This window comes from Passer montanus, unplaced genomic scaffold (genome assembly GCF_014805655.1).
Source record: "Passer montanus isolate IOZ18808 unplaced genomic scaffold, ASM1480565v1 scaffold4, whole genome shotgun sequence".
NCBI classification, from domain to species: Eukaryota; Metazoa; Chordata; class Aves; order Passeriformes; family Passeridae; genus Passer; species Passer montanus.
In genome coordinates, this window is record NW_024368818.1 from 4,872,920 (window position 1) to 4,893,274 (window position 20,355).

At 37.7% G+C, this 20,355-nt stretch overlaps 1 protein-coding gene across 1 annotated transcript in view; it reads left to right on the plus strand.

Annotated features, from left to right (window-relative positions):
* MICU2 (mitochondrial calcium uptake 2) overlaps nt 1–20,355 on the plus strand; it is a 135,440-nt gene that overhangs the window by 66,709 nt on the left and 48,376 nt on the right. Inside the window, exon 3 of the mRNA XM_039718699.1 lies at nt 5,308–5,455. Within this exon, the coding sequence (XP_039574633.1) occupies nt 5,308–5,455 (148 nt within the window). The remainder of the gene's footprint in view (nt 1–5,307; nt 5,456–20,355) is intronic.

A 20,355-nucleotide genomic window follows, 5' to 3' on the forward strand; every position in this document is an offset into this window, starting at 1 on the left:
GTAGTTGCTTGTTCAGTTTCAGTCACTCAAGTACTTGGAATTGATATCCAGAGAAATATGTTCTCTGTATGAGTTCTGTGCTTCCCCCCCCACCCCAACTTTGTGTCCAGGCTAAGTTTGATTTGCAAGCTCAGAAAACAATGTTTAAAAAAGTAATACAGATCAATTCACGTCATCAGAACATTTTGGTTCTGATCTTATTTCTTTAACTTGGTGTTGGTTTTGGTAACTGGTGCATTTCTTTAAGACATGGCTCACTTTCTTTATTGTAAAAGTACCAACTACTTTTGCACATACTTATACAAGCTGTCTTAAATATTATGATTTTGAGCTTCCTGTCAAATTGATTTCCTGTCAAAACTTTTTTTTTCTCTATCAATTATTGCATCATATGAAACTTGGAAGCATTCAGCTCTGAGCATTATTCCCCTGCATTCAGCATGCACGTTAACACGTGCAGCAGAGTTGGAGGTCGAGTTACATTTTTTGTTATTTTGATCATTGCGGAATGAATTGGGTTGAAATTGAAATACATAATGACACTAGTTAACTGCAATATTTTCATCAGTCGTACAGAAATTTGATACAGAGTTGCTAAATCCTTCTGCAAATCTAGTGTGAATTAATAGCTCCAAACCTGAGGCTCACAGAGATCTGGCTGGCACCAACTCGATTTTAATTACATGCACATATTGGTTTAGTTATTATTGTAGCTGGTAAAATGAATGTAACAAGTTAATTCTTTCAGATTAGGAGAAGAAAAAAATATTGATCCTGTTTTCAGATGAGGGGGGAAAAAGAAAATCTTGATTTTTTCCAAAGGAAAAAGAAAGGAAGGTATGTAGATAATAGAAGAAAGAAAGGCAGTGAAAGGATACAAAGAGACATAGTAAGTAGATTGTATGGAAAGGAGTAAAGAAAGAAAAAATTATGTTGGAAAAAATCAACTGGTAAATGCATTGTATTTTATAAGCAGAAAAGATTAAGACAGAAAACTTGAACAGTACAGGTACATTAAAACACCAAATGTTGTGCAAAGGGACAAGAAGTAAAAGTAATGAAAGGGGAAGACATCATTTTTAATGGAAGGGAGAGATAAGTGCATATGATATTTTAAAATAATTTCTCTCTAATAATCAGCAGCATATGTTTGAGTTTGTACTTAAAAATTACTTAGAGTTTTAATAGATACAGAATTAGTGTTACCAAAAATCACATCACTGTGATCAGCACTGTCACTAAAAACACAGGTAAGGGTTATCAAAGTTTTACTTATGTAACCCTTCATTTTTATTTAATTTAATAAAAAAAAAGGAAAAGGAAAGCAAAACAAGGCCACAAGCCAAAGATTGAACACTGTGACCACCATGAATTCTTTAATAGCATCTTAAATTTAGGAGACTGACGGATAAACAGAATAATTATATCAACATGAAAATTAATTCTTTGAAGTAATATTGTTGCCTTTAGGCATTTCTCTATGCAGGAAGCCAGGAGGGAAACCACAGTCTTTGGAAATGCTTGTGGATGCCAGTGGCTGGTCAGCTCCTGATCCATTGCCATGTCACCTGCACAGCATCCTTCAGAGCCCTTTCCATATCATTCAATTCTAATTTACCATCAGCTATCATAGCTTTACCATGCACATTCTGAAATTAGCACCGGAGGCTTGACATAAAACCACAAAGGCAACTAAATTCCAAGTTAAAGCTGAAATTTCATTCTCAGTTCTCTTGGTTGAGGGAGTGCTGTGGAGCACATGGGAACACCCAGTGTTTGAAGCCCCAGCTGGACCCACACACAGAAGAACAAGCTGAGAGTGGAATTTCAGCCCAAGCCCTACCGTTAAAGCCATGTAGCTCTTTGTGGTTGGATTTCTCCTGTGTGGCACTGTTAGAGGCAAAAATAAACTCAAGTCAATCCCAGAGTTATTTTAAATTATGCTTACAATAATCTTGTGGTAGTAGTAATAGATTCTTCTCACCCATTGTGCCTCAGAATTTAATTTTTTGTATTCAGTTTGCCTTGAGCTTGCACTGTTGGAAACTGCTTAGGTTTTAAATTACAGATACCTTAATATCTGAGGTTCAGCCTGAAATACATAATTATTTATGTAATAAATAAATAGTATTACTATTACAGTATACTTACAGTATACCTGTCTTTACTTGAAACTCATTTTGTGGAATAAAAGAGTAAAACTGCTTTTTGCCCAATACATGCATTTTTATGAGCAAAATGAGCTTTCACAGGATTTTTTAAAATGTCAGGAGTGTCAAATCTTTTTTATCTGAAGGACTCATTGGATGACTCAGGAAAAACTACTTAGAAATTAGTCAGGATTTAATTGAAGTGGGAAGGATACTGGATTGTGAAGAGAGAGCTCTCTCCCCTCTGCATTCATTAGATTGGTACTTTAAAAGAAGATCAATCTTAATTTTAAGTGATTGAATCAGCTTTTTCTTCAAAACATAATTTTTATTTAATCTTTGGTTAAGCACTTGGAATAATGATTAGAATAGTTATTCAAACATTTATTTCTTCTAAGAACAAATGGGAGTTATGCTTATAAGTTGGGTTTGGGGTTTGTTTTTTTTCCAAAAAAGGAGCTTCCTACTTCTTCCTACCTTACCAGCTGTCTTTGGTAGGTCTGGCATCCCTGCTTATTGAAGACTTGGAGAGGTATGTATTGGTGAAGAAAATAATAGTGAACGAGAGAGAGGGATACAGCTTTTAAATGAGGTGGTAGCTGATCTAGCTGAGCCCATGCTCGTGTCCTGAAGGGTGTTCTTTGCAGATGATGAATTTCTTTAAGAGTGACAGGATGTCAAGAATTTTGCAAAAGCTTAGGGAAAAAAGTAGGAGATGACACAGCTGATTTATTTCATCCTGTCTCATCCTCATTTGTGCTAGTTTTGAAGCTGATGTTCATAAGAAGTTAGCCATGGATGTTTTGCAAATCAGGGATGCCAGTTTCACAAAAAAAAAGGGGTGTGATGAGTCCATAATCACACCAGAGTTAATATGTGAACATGTGAACACAGAATCACAGAACATGCTGAGCTTGAAGGGGATCATCAAGTCCAACTCCTGGCCCTTCACAGGACACCCATGTCACACCATGTGCCAGAGCACACTGTCCAAATGCTCCTTGAGCTCTGCCAGGCTGTGCTGTGACCACTTCCCTGGAGTGTCTGTTCCAGTGCCCAAACACCCTCCGGGTGAAGAACCTTCTCCTAATACTCAACCTGAGCCTCCTCTGACACACTTCAGGCCATTCCCTCGGGTCTGTCACTGCTCACCACAGAGAAGAGATCAGTGCCTGCACCTCCTCTTCCCCCCACCAGGCAGCTGCAGACTGCAGTGAGGTCTCCCCTCAGTCTCCTCCAGGCTGAACACGCCAAGTGACATAAGCCACTCCACATACGACTTTTCCTCAAGGCCCTTCTCCTGCCCTCCTTTGGACAATCTCTTAACAGTTTAATACCTTGCTTAGATGGCGGTGACTAAAACTGGTACCTGTGTATTTCAGTTAAAATTGTTGACTGCTGAAGTTCAGTGTTCTGTTATCAGTAACAAATTTAACTTTAGTGAGAATTCAGATAAATGCTGCAAGACTTAAGAAACTTGAAAATCCAGTTGGTTTGAACATGTAGAATTTGCTTTTTACTTCTTGTCTCAACTTTTTTATTTCTGTATTTATGCAGAAAAATTGCTTTTCATTCTATCATTTTGGTTAAAGGACAACTGTGAAACCGTTTTGCTTTTTTTTTTTAAATTTGCCATTGGGGAAAAATGGCTTTTGTTACTGTGAGAAGGATGTGATTTTAGTAAGAATGCAGCATGTTAATACCCATGGACCATGAAATATTCATTTGAGATTTGCGGCATTTGTTGAGACTTGTTAACTAAGCAGTTATGGAGTCGCTTGTCCCCTAAAGTTTTAAAAAGAATAAAGCTACATTTTTTGCTACATTTGGGTTGTTTTTAAGCAGTATTTTCCAGAACATGCAGGTCTGAACAGCAGCAGTGCACTTGGGTTCTAGCCCATGATGGAGCTCTGTACTGTAAGAAGCTTAAAACAGTTCTGTCTAAACCAAAGCAGGTCTTGTCTTCAGATACTTAGAGTTAGCCAATATTTCCCTTACATATCAGAATATGACCATTTTAAATCTAAATTATGAGTAATTTTTTTGTTGTTGTTGGTTCCATCCCACCCTTCATTGAAACCTGAGGTTTGAGGCAAACAAACATGCTGCAAGGGAAAACTAAGACTGACTGTAACAGGTGCTTGTAGCCTGTCATTCAGTGAAATACTTTAACAAGTCCTTAATGCTAACACAGAGCTGCAAGGCATGGGATTAAATGCCAAGTTGAAGCCTTCTATTTAGAAATACAATAATGTATAATATAATATGTGATGGTAATTGTTCCATGATTAATGTTCAAATACACACAGTGTGTGTTCTGAATCTTCGAGTTTCTCGTTTTCCTGTTGTCACTTACTATCTTTGAAATAAAGTGTAAATATCTCTGTTTCACTGGGTCTGTGTCCTCTTTTGCTGCCAGTAAGTGCTGGTGGTACTCATCAGAGTATTGTCAACTCGTATGGTTTTCATCCTGAGTCTCTCAATATTAATGAAAAGAGAGTGAAGTTGCAGATTTTTTGTTTGCTTGACTAATTGAATCTTTGGGTTTGGTGGTATGATCTCTGACTCTTTTGTTGGTGTTTTCATTGCTTTTCCCATTTTTTTTACTTCTCTGAAAGACAGGCCCATATTTAAACTGGAACATCATTATTCTCCCATTAGGATTTGCTTCACAGTTCAGAAATTCACTTCACGAATGGCTCATTTGCATGGATACACAGAACATTTCAGCCTTTGCTGAGCCAGCCACTAACCTGGAGAAATACTATTTACTGTTTGGTGGGTTTAGGTCTTTGTTGAGTTTTAGCAAGCTGAATTTGGCTCAGCAAGAGCCCAAGCAGCAGAGCTGGCAAACAAGGAGGTGCAGGAAGACATGGCTGAGAGCAGGGCAATGGGAAGCAGGATCAGCCTTTGGTGACATCCAGCCATTAATTTGGCTCACCTGTCTTGTTAAAGCATGCTCTCAGTGAAGCCAAAAAATACTTCAACTATCATATAAACATGTCATTATTTAAGGCTATACCATAAAAGCTTTTATTGCTGGTAGCTTTTTGTTGTGGCTACCCACAAAATACTGGTGTTGATCAAGATTGGGGATAAGGTTTTTTCTGATTACATCTTTGGTCTATAAATGTTGTGGACTTCTTTTCTTTTTCAGAAGGAAGATGTCATTCATGCAGACGTGGATGAAAGACTATCTCTTCGAAAGCACCGCTTCAAGCATTTTGCATCGTTGGAATATGAAGGAGAATATTACATGACACCAAGAGATTTCTTGTTCTCAGTAATGTTTGATCAAGTTGAACGTAAGTTGTTTTCTTGTCACTGTATTTGTGAAGGAAAAGAATCTTGCTGGTCCTCTTAGAGATGTCATTTGCAAATCACTGGGATGAGATCCTTTATATTACATAAATCAGCAGAAGCCAATTTTTAAATGTTGCCCATATGGATGCTCACAGACACTGCTACCCTTTACACAAGTGAAGTGAGGCTGATGATTTGGAAATCTGATGACTTGCTGATGACATCTCTGCATAATTTACATTACTGATCAGTATGTAGTTCCTCAATTGCTTACATGCCACAAAAAATAGAATGAGTGTATTATAATGGTGTTCATACCATTCCTGTTCTTGTTATCTTCTATCCACTTCACCAGCAAGTAATTCTGTGACCTTTTTTCTTAGAGGAGACAGTGAAGGGAGTGAATTGAACGAGAATAATAGAGCCCAGAGTTCAGTTCTACATTGTTGATTTTAAGTCTCCTTTGATTTTTACATAACCTAGTTAAGAAAAAATCAAAATCACAAGTGTCTTTTCAAGAAGTACTTTGAAAAGTGTACTTTCTGAGGAGAAGATAGGAACAACACACAAATAAAAAGTGCATAGGTTGTTGTCCCCGGGAAGGGAATTCAAGACCCATGGAAGGGTTTGAGAGACAGGGAGGAAGAAGGAGACCAGAATCCACTTTGATTGAAACCTGTCGAAATCCTAGGGTAGAAAACAGTTTACAAGAGCTGCAAGTGGTCAAAGACTAGGACAATTATTATTAGACAGAATTATCGGTAATAAAAGAAGTTTTCCAGTATCTGCCAAAAATCTGTAGGTGATAAGGATACATGAATTCACTGCTGACACACAGCTTCTAATAATACACAAAGCTGAATATAAATCCTTAGAAGAACTTTATGACCTTGAGAGTCATGGAGATATTTAGAATACTGTTTTTTTTAGTATATGGGTGTTAGACTTCGTTCATTAAGTCATTAAGTTAAAAACCTAAAAAGAAACTTATTTTGAGTTTTCCAGCCTGAAGGACAGTGAGTACAGAAACTTTTAGTTTTGAAAGTGTGTTTTTTAGACAGTTGTGTCCCAAGACAAAGTTAGAGCAATAGTGTGTTTCAGTTCTATCCATTCATCCATGTTAATTGGTTACTCCAAGTATAATAGTACACATGCAGATTTTTAATGAAGTGGTATGTGGTGATATTTATTTGTAATGCAGCCAAGTTAATTTCAGTTGCTTTGCTAATATGAGTAGGAAATAGCATTAAACAGAAGCGAATAAATAATGACAAGGAAAAAAACTTTTGCTCTAATGCATATTTAGCATTTGAGATTGAGGTCAGGCTTGCAGCAGTAGCATCACAGATGCTTGACAGAAAAATGTTGACACTTGAATCTAATGTTCCTAAATATTTTTTTAACTGTCATTGGTAGAGATTCTTTGGCCAGTAGCATAAACACAGTGGTAAGCAATTCTCTTGATTTCTCTTGCTTGGGATTTTACATTTTTATGTGACTGCAAACAGGCACAGAATTTGATAGCAGAGAAATATGGCACTTGAAGTATTTTAAAGGCAATGGTTTTATTCATTGTGTTTCAAAGCATTTCATATTAGGAAAATAAACAGACCTATCTCAAATGTCTGTCATGGTATATTCAGAGTAGGTTAAGGTAGTGAACTTAATAGCAAAGCAGCAGTTACTTTGGAAGCTTTCTGTTTATATAATAAAATAATTCTCTTTCACCCTGAACAGTGCCTTTAGAAAGGAGAAAGGTATGACACCACTTACCCTGGAAAGCCCTTCACTTACTGCATACCTAGATGCAATTTTAACATGTGATCCTGCATACATATGATGAGTCTTACAATGCTGAACTTCAAGCTGTAATGGTTTGGTTATTCTCTTACCTATTTTTGATTAATTGCTAATAAATAAAAAAACCCAAACCTCTCAGCAAAATCTGAAGCACCCTGGCAGTAACCATTCATCTTCATAAATATTTTCCAATTGGAGTTTTCCAATTGGAAGCTGTTTATGGTAATATGGAAGACTTAGGGCTGTTCTAAAGTTTTGTTTCTGCTGTACTTTTTACAGACAATATGTAGAAACATATGGCCAGCCTCATGAGCAGTTTAGTTGTGTACATCAAGAAATACCGCTGAGGTTGATCTGTCCCTGTTCAGAGATAAACACTCCCACAAGGGAAAAAGGCAAGCAAAAGGAGGGATGAGAAACACTTATGAACTGAGAATAGGAGACATTGGCCTTAGGGTTTTTTGCTCATGGGTAGTTGTCACTGGGGAATTACTTTGAAATCTCCTGTTAGTTTTTAAACATAGTGGAATTAGTAGAAAGTAAATGTGGTATTGTGTAAACCAGAAGAATTGTTGGTGCTAGCATTAAAAAATACCAAAATATTTTAGCTATGTGCAGATTGTCAAGTAAATTCCTGTACACAGTTGGGTGGAATTTATTGCTGAAGCAAAAATCTTAGGTGTGGCCTTTGACAAGGTTGCAAAAGATGCAATAAATTATGATTTATTATGGAACACTTTACCAGATAAGAAAACGGAAGAACTATACTGCAAATATATCAGCTGTCAACCAGCCTAAGTGATCTTGAACCCTGCCTGGTAGACCTTAGTTCACTACCCCTGGTCATTTATTTCCTAGTGCATGGGTTTCTCTATTATTTGTTTTCTTTAAAATAAGGAGAAGTTGTGAAATATTTGCATGCCTGTTAATTAAATCACACCTTCAAAGTTATTTACTGTGAGGATGATAATGAAGAAAAATATTTACTGTACTGCCATGTAAGGAGAATGAGCTGATAACAAATGCAGAGTCTCCTGACAGACTTTTTGTTCTGCATATTGACAAAACAAAAAGTTCTATAAAGGAATAAAGACACCGTCCAAAAAAAATGTGCTTGCTTTTAGAGGCAGTGCTTCTAACACCAAGTTACTCTGTAAACATGTGCCTTGTTCTATTGATGTTAGTTGTTTTATGAAAGGAAGCAGCCACCTCTTCATAAACAGTGACAAAGAGTAAATGAGATGTGGTGGTGTGGCACAGCATTTGTGCCAGTGCAAAACTAATATGATAGCATTTTTTTCTACCAGTTAGTTCAATGCATACTAAATGCACCATTGGGGATTTTGGATTCATGGCTACATGCCATGTAATCTTGTGTTAAAACTGTTACCACAGGGATGTGTGGCAAACCATTGAAAAACCAAGTTCTTCTATGTAGTTTGTGAGATATTAATGTAAATCATCATAACTGATGCAATGATAGTTTAGTGAAAAAGTGTTCCATGTTACTGTTCTTACTGTGATGTAAAAATACTTCACAGTGTCTAGTAATGTGATGTAAAATACTTCACAATATCTAATATAAATAATATAAACTTGATGATTTGCATTAGAAATTCTGGCACTTTTAAGATCACAGGTATGGGAAGGATAAATTATTTTATCCTTCCCATACCTGTGATTTTAGAAGTGCTAGAATTTCTGCTGATTTACACAGAATTTTCATTGCAGTGCAGGAGCATTTTCAAGAGACCTTTCTTGTAAAATTTGTGTTGTAGACAGTTGTGCATACTTAGGCACATATTCCAGATTAGACAACTAATACTGTGTTAGGGCTCCATGGAAATACCACCGCTGATGTGCTGTGGCAGAACATACATGAAAATCTGTATTAGTTTTTGAAAGGACTGCAAGAGTCCTTCAGGAAATGAAGGTGTTGCAATACATTGAATCTGAACTGTGCTTATGTTCATTTTTTTCCTGGGGAAGATTATTTTATTCCTCTTCCAGGTAGAAGATAAACCTTCAGGTTACCTTGTCTGATAACAATTGATGCTTGCTAAATAAAGATCTTGATCCTTCTATATCTGCTCAGTCCAGATTTGATGTGTTGTAGAATCTTCGTTCATTCAGCTGTGGTAAAAGAAATTTTCCTGTGTTCTACAGTACCAGGGTACCAGAGGCAGTATTTCCATGGCAGACTCCTATCTATCAGTGAGGATTAGTGTGTTGTAAGTTCCCTTGGAGAAGTTGTTGGAGTTGGTTAAGCTTTCTGTGGGAACACGGTGCAAAGTTGTGGTGTGTTTGCAGGCTTGTGGTTTTCTGTCACAGCATCAGTGTGGTCATGGCTGTTAGGGAATCTGAGGACAGGACACAGTGCAAGGCTGTGGTGGCTAAAAAATTGAGTTCTCTTTTGTCCTTAGTTGAGGTCAGTGCTGGTGCAGTCAGTGGTGTTGGGAGGGCCAAGAGGGACCAGGCAGGAGATGAGCGCTTCAGAATGAGCTGAGTCAGTCTTCTTATTTTTGGGTCTTGAGTTTTTTGCCTTTGGCAGGAGTTCAGATGCCTATACTTCAGTGTCTTCATTCTGACCTGAATTTCATACACAATAGCTAATCAGACTGATGTGAGTCACGCATCAGTGTCAGATCTAAAATCTAGGATTCCAAGTCAAAGAATAAGATTGAAGCTTGTATAAATGGAGAAGCTTTATACGGGAAGTAGGGATTGAAGTGTTGTGTGGGGAACCAGCTGGGAACTGAATTCAATTCTCTCCAATTTCTAATGTGTTAACTAAGAAATTGTTTTCTCTCTATCTCTGCATTTAGTGGCTTTTTAGTACAGATATGTCATTGTTGCTCAAATCCCCCAAACACAGTAGAGAACTCTGAGTATGCACATGACCATGCCCAGTGGTAGATGGAAGCTAAAGTGAAGATAAATCCAAAGAAAAAAACATGATCATTTAAGGTCATTCGATTAATCTCTTCTGAATTTTAGAAAATGAAACAAAATCAGCCATTTCTAGCCAAAGCTGCTTCGTCATCATTTACTCATTTCTTAAAGTGGGGTTGTGAGTAAAGGAAAATACTGTTCCTGTTAAGGAACTGAACAAAAAAGCAAAGATAAACATTGATTGCTGAAAATGTCCTCCATACTGTGGATTTTTCATCCTCAGCTGTTCTTCATCACCCAAGATCCGACCACCCTGTCAAAGTCTTCAAAGTACCTTACTTTCACTTTCCCTTAAGTTTCCAAGTAGAACATTAAAATGGATATTGTGCGTAAAATACTATATTGTTTTAGATCTAATGTGCCTCAGCCAATTGTTGGTAATTAATTAAATTAAATAAGGGAGTCTTTGGGGTTTTTTTTTTGTCCTCCTCAATTAGATGTTAACTCTGATAACTAATGTATATAGGCTGTATGTTTATCTAAAAACTAATTTCAGGGTAAATAGTTCTTTGTTTAGAAATATGGCAGAAATTCCTATGATCTTGATAATGTGTATTTATGTCTATGATGTCTATATATTTTACTGTGAAGTCAAAATAAACACTAATCCACTTTCATAATGGTTGTATCACAAGATACTACACAACAGAATCAAAGACGGGATTTTTGAGGAAAAATGCAGTGTTCCCTCCTGCAGCATTCAAATCTGCTCTGCTGCTCAGGCTTCTTTTTTGGTGTATTAGCCACTGGCCTCTGCACCAACTTATTTGTTTGCTCCCATATTTCAGAAAAGTACATTTGATTGAGAGTCTGAAAAACATCTGAAGGAGAGCAGCGCTGAGAGCAGAGGTGTTTGGTGAGTGCTGGCTTCCAGCACTGTAGCCCTGTGGCTGCAGCAGGATTGGAGGTGTGCATGGTTAGATAGGAGAGCAGGAGAAAAGAGAACCATGGAGCAAAATCACTTAAAAAGGAGCATGTTTTAGCATATCATTGCAGAGGGAAAATGTCTTTTTTTTTCCCCCTTCAGTTCTATTTTCCTGCCTTCAACCCTGTTGAAGGTACCTGAGATATATTCTTTGTACAGTTAAATAGGAAAATATATTTTTGATCCTTACATTTATACTGACATTGTATTAATTACATTTGTATGTTTGCAGGTAGGTCTGTGTGAGACAGCAGTAAGGTTATGCTGAACTCATGTCTCTGTTATGATTGATTCCTATTTTCCCTTTGTGGCATTGATGACTGGCTAAAGAGAGATGCAGATTGAGTGTTCTTACCTCAATTGACTGCAATGCTCACTGATTAGGTAAAATCTTGGGCGGGATGATTTGAAAATACATTAATAGCTATTTACCTTTCAGCAAAAAAGTTAAATGAGAAGATAAATTACAGCTTCTCAATGAATGAAAGCAATTTATAAAAACTCAGCACAAAACTCAGCACAAAAATAATACCGATAATAAAAGCAATCAGGCTTCAGCAGAGTTGTGGGCAAGAGGCAAGTGGTCTCAATGCACATCTTGAAGGATTTGGTCATTTAAAGTGTGAAAGTTATTGGTTATTTAATGGCATCTGAATGGAAAACAGATTCCCTGAAACGAATGAAAATATATTGTGTGCGTACAGAATACTTGTAGTGCAAGTAATGGAAAGATCTGGTTATTAATAACAGGAGTCTGCTTGTTGCATAAACATCATCTGCCTTAGAATTTCAGAAGTCTTGCAACAGTTTCTGCTTTAGTCAAGTATTCCAGTTTTGTGACATGCTAATGTGATATTTGAAATACCTAACAGACAAGTCACTTTTTTTATACATATGGGCACGTTTCAAGAGCTCATACAATCATTCTTGGTCTCTGAATATTTTTCCTATCTTTAAAGATTTTTCTATTTTTTTAGAACACCACACACTGTTTCAACTACTTTTATAACATACTGTCAACATACCACAGAAGATATCTTTGGGATTTGTTCTCCCACAGGTCCTGAATACTTTTTGACAGATTACTTCAGTATTTTTTTAAATAATTCAGTGGAGCTTAATCAGTTCTGAAGCATCCTGCTTAACTGACAATTAAATCTTAACAGATGTAGCGTGAAAACAGATTCAATGAATTTTTTCACTTTTAAATGTATTTTAATTTCTTGCAACATATGTCCTCAACACAGACAGGTATTGGTTTATACCTAAGAAGTACAGTCTGGTTTTAAAATTCCTTGGATTGCATTCAGTTATTTAAGAGCTGATGAGAATCTGCAGACCACTGAGGGATGATAGCAGGTGCCAGGAGTGCAGGTCAGACTCCTGCCAAAATCTAGCACACATTCTAGCCTCATATTTTCAGTTGTTTGTAACTCTTTTGGTAGTGATGGTTCTGTGCTTTTCCTTAGGCCAATGCTGAATTTTTTTTGTATTAGTCATATGATTTATTATTTTTTACTAACCTTGATACAGACTACTATTTTTCTCCTGCTTGTTCTTACATTCTTTCATGTAAGAAATGTTACATTATGAGTTTTTTAAAAATGCCTTCTGTAGAACCACAGAGTATCAATCACTTTGCTTCTAGGCAGTAGCAGCAGGCAAGGTGTGCAGCCTGCTTTGGTAGGTGAGAGGAGCTGTCCTTACTTGCCAAACAGCTGGCGTCTCCAGGGGATGTTGAGAAGTTCCATTGCTCCCTGTTTGGAAAACACTGGCACTGATTCCCTAAGTGAGAAACTGGCCAGGTTATGCTCTGTTTTTCACTCCCCAGTCTTGCACCTGCAGTGGGTTATAGCACTGATTGTGCTCAGTAGCCTTCCTCATCTGCTGAAACAAAAGCAAATAGTGAGTTCAAAGACGTTTTTCCATGTGTAAAACACACAGGTTCCTCTTGTTAGAGCCACCTGCTTGTATGGCAGTGCCTCCCTTGGCTTACCAGCCTCATTACTGCAGAGGAGAATGCAGACAAGAGACAATTCTTAGTGATCAAATCAGCCATCCAGTGTTGTCCAGTCCCTCAGAGAGCTCAGGTCCTCACATCATCATCCATACTGCTGGCAAGCACCTGGTCATTCTGCTAGCTACATCTTTTTTTATAATCTTTCCCCTCAGACCTGGAAATGCCTGAAAGTGAAAGGGTTTTACAGACACAGCTAACAGAAAAATACTACATTTTCTAACAGATCCTGCCTTGGTTGTTACCAGACAAGAAGTAGTTCAGCATTGCTGGTAGGTCCAAATCCATCCTACCTTGCCATTCTTGGTTTTTCTAGCTGCTTTTTTCAGCTGATTAGTGTACATGAAATGCCAGTGTCCAGTGACTTTGTTTAACAAGAGCTGCAGTCATACTTGGCTTAATAAAAATTTTAAAATGGGCTCCTTGCATGGAATTTAAACAGAAGACATGGCCAAGACAGCTACCTTTTGATGTTTTTTAGTTTATTCCAGTTGTCATTCAGGACTGATGTTTGAAGTCTTCAGAATGATGCAGCTCATTTCCCCAGGCTCCAGCCTTCTTTTCAAGTCTTGAAGACATGTCCTTTGTGCCAATACTTCTGGAACTGCTGAGACAGTGAAGTTTTGCTGCTGCATTGGTATTGGCAAGCTCATAATAAGTCACATATCCCGCTAGGGAAACTGCCAGTTGCAGAACACAGAGGACTTTCCTCCTTTTCTGCTCCGCTCCAAATGTTGGGGTTTTTTTTCATTTTTCTTTCTTCTGGGGAAGGGGTGTACATTTGTTTGTGTGTCACTCACACCCTGACAGTAGCATTTTTTTATTTTCTGTGGATTTGTTGGTGACATTGAATGTGAGAGCTTCCTTCTCTTTCACTGTCAGTTTCTTGGGAAAAACTATAAAATCTAATGCTCAAAAATTTCATCTGTTTCTCTGGCTTTCTTTGAATTGGCTAAGGAGAAACATTTTTTGCCCGCTGTATGGTGGTAAAGGCAGTCTCTACCACTGAAAAAGTGAGAGGGTCTTTAAACCAGTATGGTCATTTTAAAAGTACAGTGGGCAACATAAATTACTCTGCACTTACACTAGAAGAAAGCTGTCCATTGTTTGCTTTTCATTTGTACCAACTGTGAGAATTATAAAAAACCCATTTAAAATTAGATTCATTTGTTGTTTCAGTCTCTCTCCTCTGCAGCTGAAATAAATGCTCATTTCAAGTGGACAGTTGCTATTCTTTATGTCCAGTATTTCTGTAAAGAGGAGAAAGGGTATCTGCTTAGTCAAACCATTGTAAGAGCAGTCATAGTAACTGCCACTGCTAACCTAAGTTAACATCTAATATCTCAATATATTTTTACGGATTTGCATCCTCTATTACTGAAATACTTCATGGCTTAGTACTTGTCTTTAACATTTCATAGCTAAGTGTTTCAAAAATTATCAGATATGTTCTGTAAGTCAGCTCCTATTTCAGCAGTTTAAGATAAAACAAACTTAAAATACAGACCTCATACATTTTTTCATCCTCAATTTAACATCCTTTTTAACCACTGCTTATATTAGAAAACAGTGACACAATATCTCTGTTGCTTTAAAACTCTGCTGATATCCCTACCCTAAAAGTGGTCACTGTCTGTATAAACCCTCTTGCTCTTATGCTCACATTTCCCATTTCCTAAAATAGTGAATTTTCTTCTTTTGAACCTTAGCTCTGTGATACATTATGGATAGTTAAGCTACCACTCAGCCCTGGTCTTGTTAAATTAGCAAACCTGAGTTTATTTTTATCTCCTCTGTCTGGATGAGGCCATCCATTCCACAGCTTCATGTAGGCATCTTTATTCCATGCTTTTCTGAGTGTGATTTATCCGTGTAAAGCCAGCATCATTCTCTGGCTCACAGCACAATCTGCTAGCAATCACTGTGGTCTAAGGGATGGAACGACGATGGAAGTCAGGAAATTCTTAAATTAAGACTGTTACTGAAACTTCTGAATGTCAGACTGCAGCTTTAGATAAGGAGAAAAATGGTTGAAAGCAGTGCTCACTTAGCAAAGTGCTGAACTGCATGTACCCTGTGCTGCACTCACAGTCACTGTGTGCAGAACAGCTTCCAGCACCAAAGGTGCTTTGGTCCTCATTTGTACCTCCATGTGTCTGCTAAGCTGAGGATACTGAGGCAGAGCAAATTACTTTCTGCATCCTTAGGTGAGGAAATTTTTGACATAATCATTGTATAGTGATTAAAACAGAAAAAGAGAGATCTGGCAAAGAACAGCCTCTTAGGAGGTATGTACAGTGAAGGCTTGATGCCCCCAGGTAAGGTACACTTGCTCAGGGAAAGGAAAAAGTTGTTCATTTTTTCAGTCCACGATTGCTCTTGGAGGAGAAATTAGTATTGTCAGAGAAGCTGAGAATGGCAGGAAAGAGACAACACAAGGATAATTGGGAGTGGTGGACACAGAAGCCCAGTATACTGAGGGCTGCTGCAAGTTAAATGAGACATTAGTGGGAATTGTGATGTAAAGTGTACTTCTGCATTTGGATTTGCCTTCTTAATTATATTTACTGAACTAATTAATTAATTAATGTTATCTCTTCTATTTCTGTCTTGGCCTATAACAATGTTTTCTCTAGTGCTTAATATGGTCAGAATTCTTCAGAAAATCTGACTGTAAAATAAAAGCCAGTGTAAGCCAAATGTGTTTCAGAGGTTTGCTTCATCGGATTATTTTAATTCAGGGGGAGAAAAGTTTTTTTTCTGAAGAAATAAGACAGTTCTAGAAAATAACTTATTTTTGAAAGAAAGTTGTGGTCTTCTTTGTCTAGATTTTTTTTTTCTTTCTGAAAGATTTTTTCTTTATTGTGTGAGGAGTTTGAAGTCAAAGGGTCAAGTGATGGCTTATCTTTTCTTCTCTTATTTAGTCTCCAAAGATCATTCTTTAGTGTAGAGGAGGTATTCTAGTTGGTGCACAAGACTTTTTGTTTCTACTGCTATAGAAGGCTGATGAACATCATGTAAGTAATTTTTAAACATACTATTAACAGTCTTAATTTTTTCCTGAGTTGCAAATTTACCAAGCTGTTTTGACCAGTGTAATAAGGTATTATTAACACCTGGTTTTAAGCTCTTCTATGATTCCTCTTAATTTTAGTTCTTTCCAGTCTTCTCAGCTTTTTCATGATCCTGCTCCTCTTTCCATTACTTTGTCTACTGAATAAAGGCAATGTTTCAAATTAGTTTTATGTAACTGTCTTCACTCTGCTTTTCTGTGAAACTTATAAAACCTAAACTTATAGAATCTCTTCACTGAGCTTTTTGCATGGCAAAAATAGGTTAAACCTTTCATAGCTTAAAAAACAGGAGCATCCTGTTATCATTTACATACCCTTGGAGCCCCTGCTGTAGGAAAGCTTTCCAAACATCTGTTAATTGCGATGTGGCAGATGTTAATGGTGTATAAACAAGTCAGACTCAGCAGGGGCTGTTACTGGTTTGCTTGGAGATTTTCTGTGTGCTAATAACAGAATGAGCTAATCTTAGAAGTGGAAAGAAACTCCAGGCTAATTTAAAGATAAAGGTGAGAATGATGTGGACCATCAACTGAAGGAAAGCAAGTCAGCCACTGAAAGGAACTCCAATTAAACAAGAGAAGGAAGAAGGAGAGAAAAAGTAGAGATTGCAATAATGCTTGAACCTTGAGAGCTATGGAAATAGTGAAGTAGGTCTGTGCGGGATCAGTAAATGCTCAAAGCAGTAGACAATGTCTTCTGTATGAAAATTCCTAAACACGGTTGTTAGAATGTCCTTATCTTTCCAAAATGCAGTTGGAAAAAGTAATGTCATCGCTGGGATGTCATCTGCACTAAAGTGGCCTTCCTAAAATTTTCATCTAAGGTTGCACTTCAGAGTCTTATAAAGGAAAAGGTTTCTTCTGGAAATTCTGCAATGGCAATATTATCTTAATTCAGCTCTGAATAGCAGTTCTCTTTATCATTAACATCCTTATCATCCCCAGGAATCTAAAACATCTGAAGTGCTACAATACTGCACCTATGCCGAAAGCCTCTTCCCTTAAATTAGCAGTTTTATTATTTTCTTTTTTTTTATTCTTCTCCTTCCTTAAGCTGATTCACTAACATTAATGGGGATTAGTTGCAATTATTAAGCTTCTGTTGAAAAAGAAAGTGATGCATTAGGTTCTGATAGAGTAGGCATCCATTAATTCAGTTCATTCTTTTAATAAAACTAATTGCAAAATGGATGTGTTCCTTTGGTGAGTCTTTATGAGCCCTTGTCTTTCAATGGATGATGTCAGCAGAATTTGGGAAGGTGGATAACAAACAGATAATATCATCAATTGCAAAAAGACAAGGTTTTTGGTGTAAAACTGTTGACTAGTTGCAAGTGGACCCAAAACAACCTTGTGTGCTTTCTTTTGCTTATATTTGTCATATCTTTTAGAATTTCCTCTTGCTGACAACACAGATGGTGACTAATTTACTAAAGTCTTTCCAAATGTTCAGTTAAGAGAATTATTTCATCCCTTTTTGTCCTCTAATACAAATGTATTTGTTGTTTCTTCAAGAAGAGTCTGCTCCAGAGGTGAATAGGAGGTGTAACTAGCCCAGCCACCCTATGTAGTAATTGAACACCATCTAGTGGGTGTCCACTTAATCCTTTCATTTCTAAACAGAATCTGTATTGGTTATAATTTAAAAAGTAATTGTTCTCTAAACTCAAAAGCAATGCCCTCAAACAGCTAGGCACTGTAAATTGCATGTTCGTGAAGGGGGCTTTTGTTCTGGAAGACAAGCATAATAAGGGTTTGAATTTTAGGTGTTTATTGTGCTCTGGACAGTAAGACTAAATGTCCTGGGCCTTGATCTTAAACACACATTTCACATTAATGAAATTACCAATATAGAATTGTTTCCTTTCAGTAAAATGCCCCAATTCACTGTTAAATCCAGTATTACTACTCTCATGCCTCAACAAATAAGGCAAAAAACCTATATTGTAGGTTGTCAGTGAGAACTGAAGCCAGGCTACAGCCTTCACTGCATGAGAACGTTGTTGCCCTTAGTATAAGCAAGGGGGCAAAAGCCAAAAGCTGCCTGTGAAGCCTACCAATTATTGCATGTTTTTGGTGTTAGTGTATGTTACAAAAGCACATAAATGGATATTTTCTTTTTGGAAGGATTGGTCAGGTGACTATTAAATTAGAGAGATGTCTTGTATTCATAACTATTCTAGAAACAAATGTCTGCAAGCATGTGGTAGACCCAATTGAACATGGTCTTGGGCTACAGATCCTGATTGTCCTTGCTTTGAGCTTTTTCCTCTTGTTATTGTGAGAAGATAAGGACATTCTAGTTACTGCAGTAACCTCCAGAGCTCCCTTCCAACTTCAGCTATCCCATCCGTGAGGTAATTTCCCTTAACCATGGGGGAACCCCACTTCATGGGTTTTCCCACAAGCTTCTCAGAAACTTCTCAGACCACCTTTCACAATTACCAAAAAGATCCCTAGAATGTTACCACATTCTAGGGAAAATAAGAACAACAAGATGTTTGAAAGGATGTGTTTGCTCTGTGGGGAATGTAAGGCAGCCCTGAAGGCCTCAATTTGTAGACATTTGATGGAAGGACAAGGCACTAGGAGAATGAATTATGATTACCACCATCATTGGAATAGTGCAGCAATTTAAATCAGACATCCTGCTGTTGAGATTTCTAGATTTTGCAATAGCAGTATAGAAAAACATCAGCTGCCTCTTTCTCTCTGTTTTTTTTCTTTTAAACGTCTGACTAGGGACTGCTATAATATGATAAATGACAGTTTCCCAAACTGATATTTCTAGGAAATTCCATTATATTTTTCTAATCAGCTGTCACCTCTTTGAGTATTTTTGGCAATATTTCTAAGACCTTTTACTGCATGTTGCTGTAGTGAAAGTAAATCTTTTTTAAAAAATACAAAACATAACAACAGAGAAAGCATTAATGATGGTGTAAATAATTTTGATATGTGATCGGGTGAAACAGGAAAACCAGTAAAAAAAAAAGTGAGCTTCTACATAAACTGGATCTAAGTAGCTATTTATATTTACAGTACTCTTGAGAATCCGTGCAATTTATGTAAAATGTCAATGCTCCTGGTTGCATTGACACTGCAGTAATTTAAATTGCCTAGATGCACTGATATGTTAGCTATTTACTGCTTGGACACAAGCACAATTAATGTCTTATATCTGACGAGAATTACAATAACCAGTGCATTTTTCATGCTGATACCATTAATAAATGCAATTTTTTCACTTAATATTTCTAGTTTTAATTTTGAAGTTTTAAATTACTTCATTAGTAAATCATTAGATTTTTTCTTTCTGTTCCACTAGAAATAAGCAATATCAACAGTACCCTGAAGTTTGTGCTTGGGATGAATAAGTTTAAGAAGGACACTATTTCATTAACAAAGGAGTTGAATTAATTTCACCAATTTTTGACCTGCCCAGTGGATGAGGGAAAGGCTGTGGCTGTTGTCTACCTAAAGTTTGGAAAATCCTTTGATACTTTTTCCTTCAGCATTCTCCTGGAGAAGCTGGCTGCTCATGGATTGGATGGGTGCACTGTTCACTGGGTAAAAAACTGTCTGGATGGCCAAATCCAGAGAGTGGTGCTGAATGGAGTTACATCCAGCTGGGGGCCGGTCACAAAGTGGTGTTCCCCAGGGATCAGTATTTGGGCCAGCCCTCTTTAACGTCTTTATTGATGATGTAGATGAGGGGATCAAGTGCACGCTCAGTCAGTTTGCAGATGACACCAAGTTGGGTGGGGGTGTTGATCTGCTGGAGGGAAGAAAGGCTCTGCAGAGGGATCTGGACAGGCTGGATCAAAGGGCAGAGGCTAATTCCACGATGTTCAGCAAGGCCAAGTGCCTGGTCCTGCCCTCGGGTCACAACAACCTCAGGCACTGCTGCAGGCTGGGGGCAATGTCCGGAAAACTGCCTGCTGGAAAAGGCCCTGGGGATGCTGGACAGCAGCAGCTGAAGATGATCCAGGGTGTGCCCAGTGGCCAAGAAGGCCGATGGCATCCTGGCCTGGGTCAGCACTGGTGTGGCAGCAGGAGCAGGGCAGTGACCGTCCCCCTGTACCCAGCACTGCTGAGGCCACAGCTCCAATCCTGTGCTCAGCTCTGGGCCCCT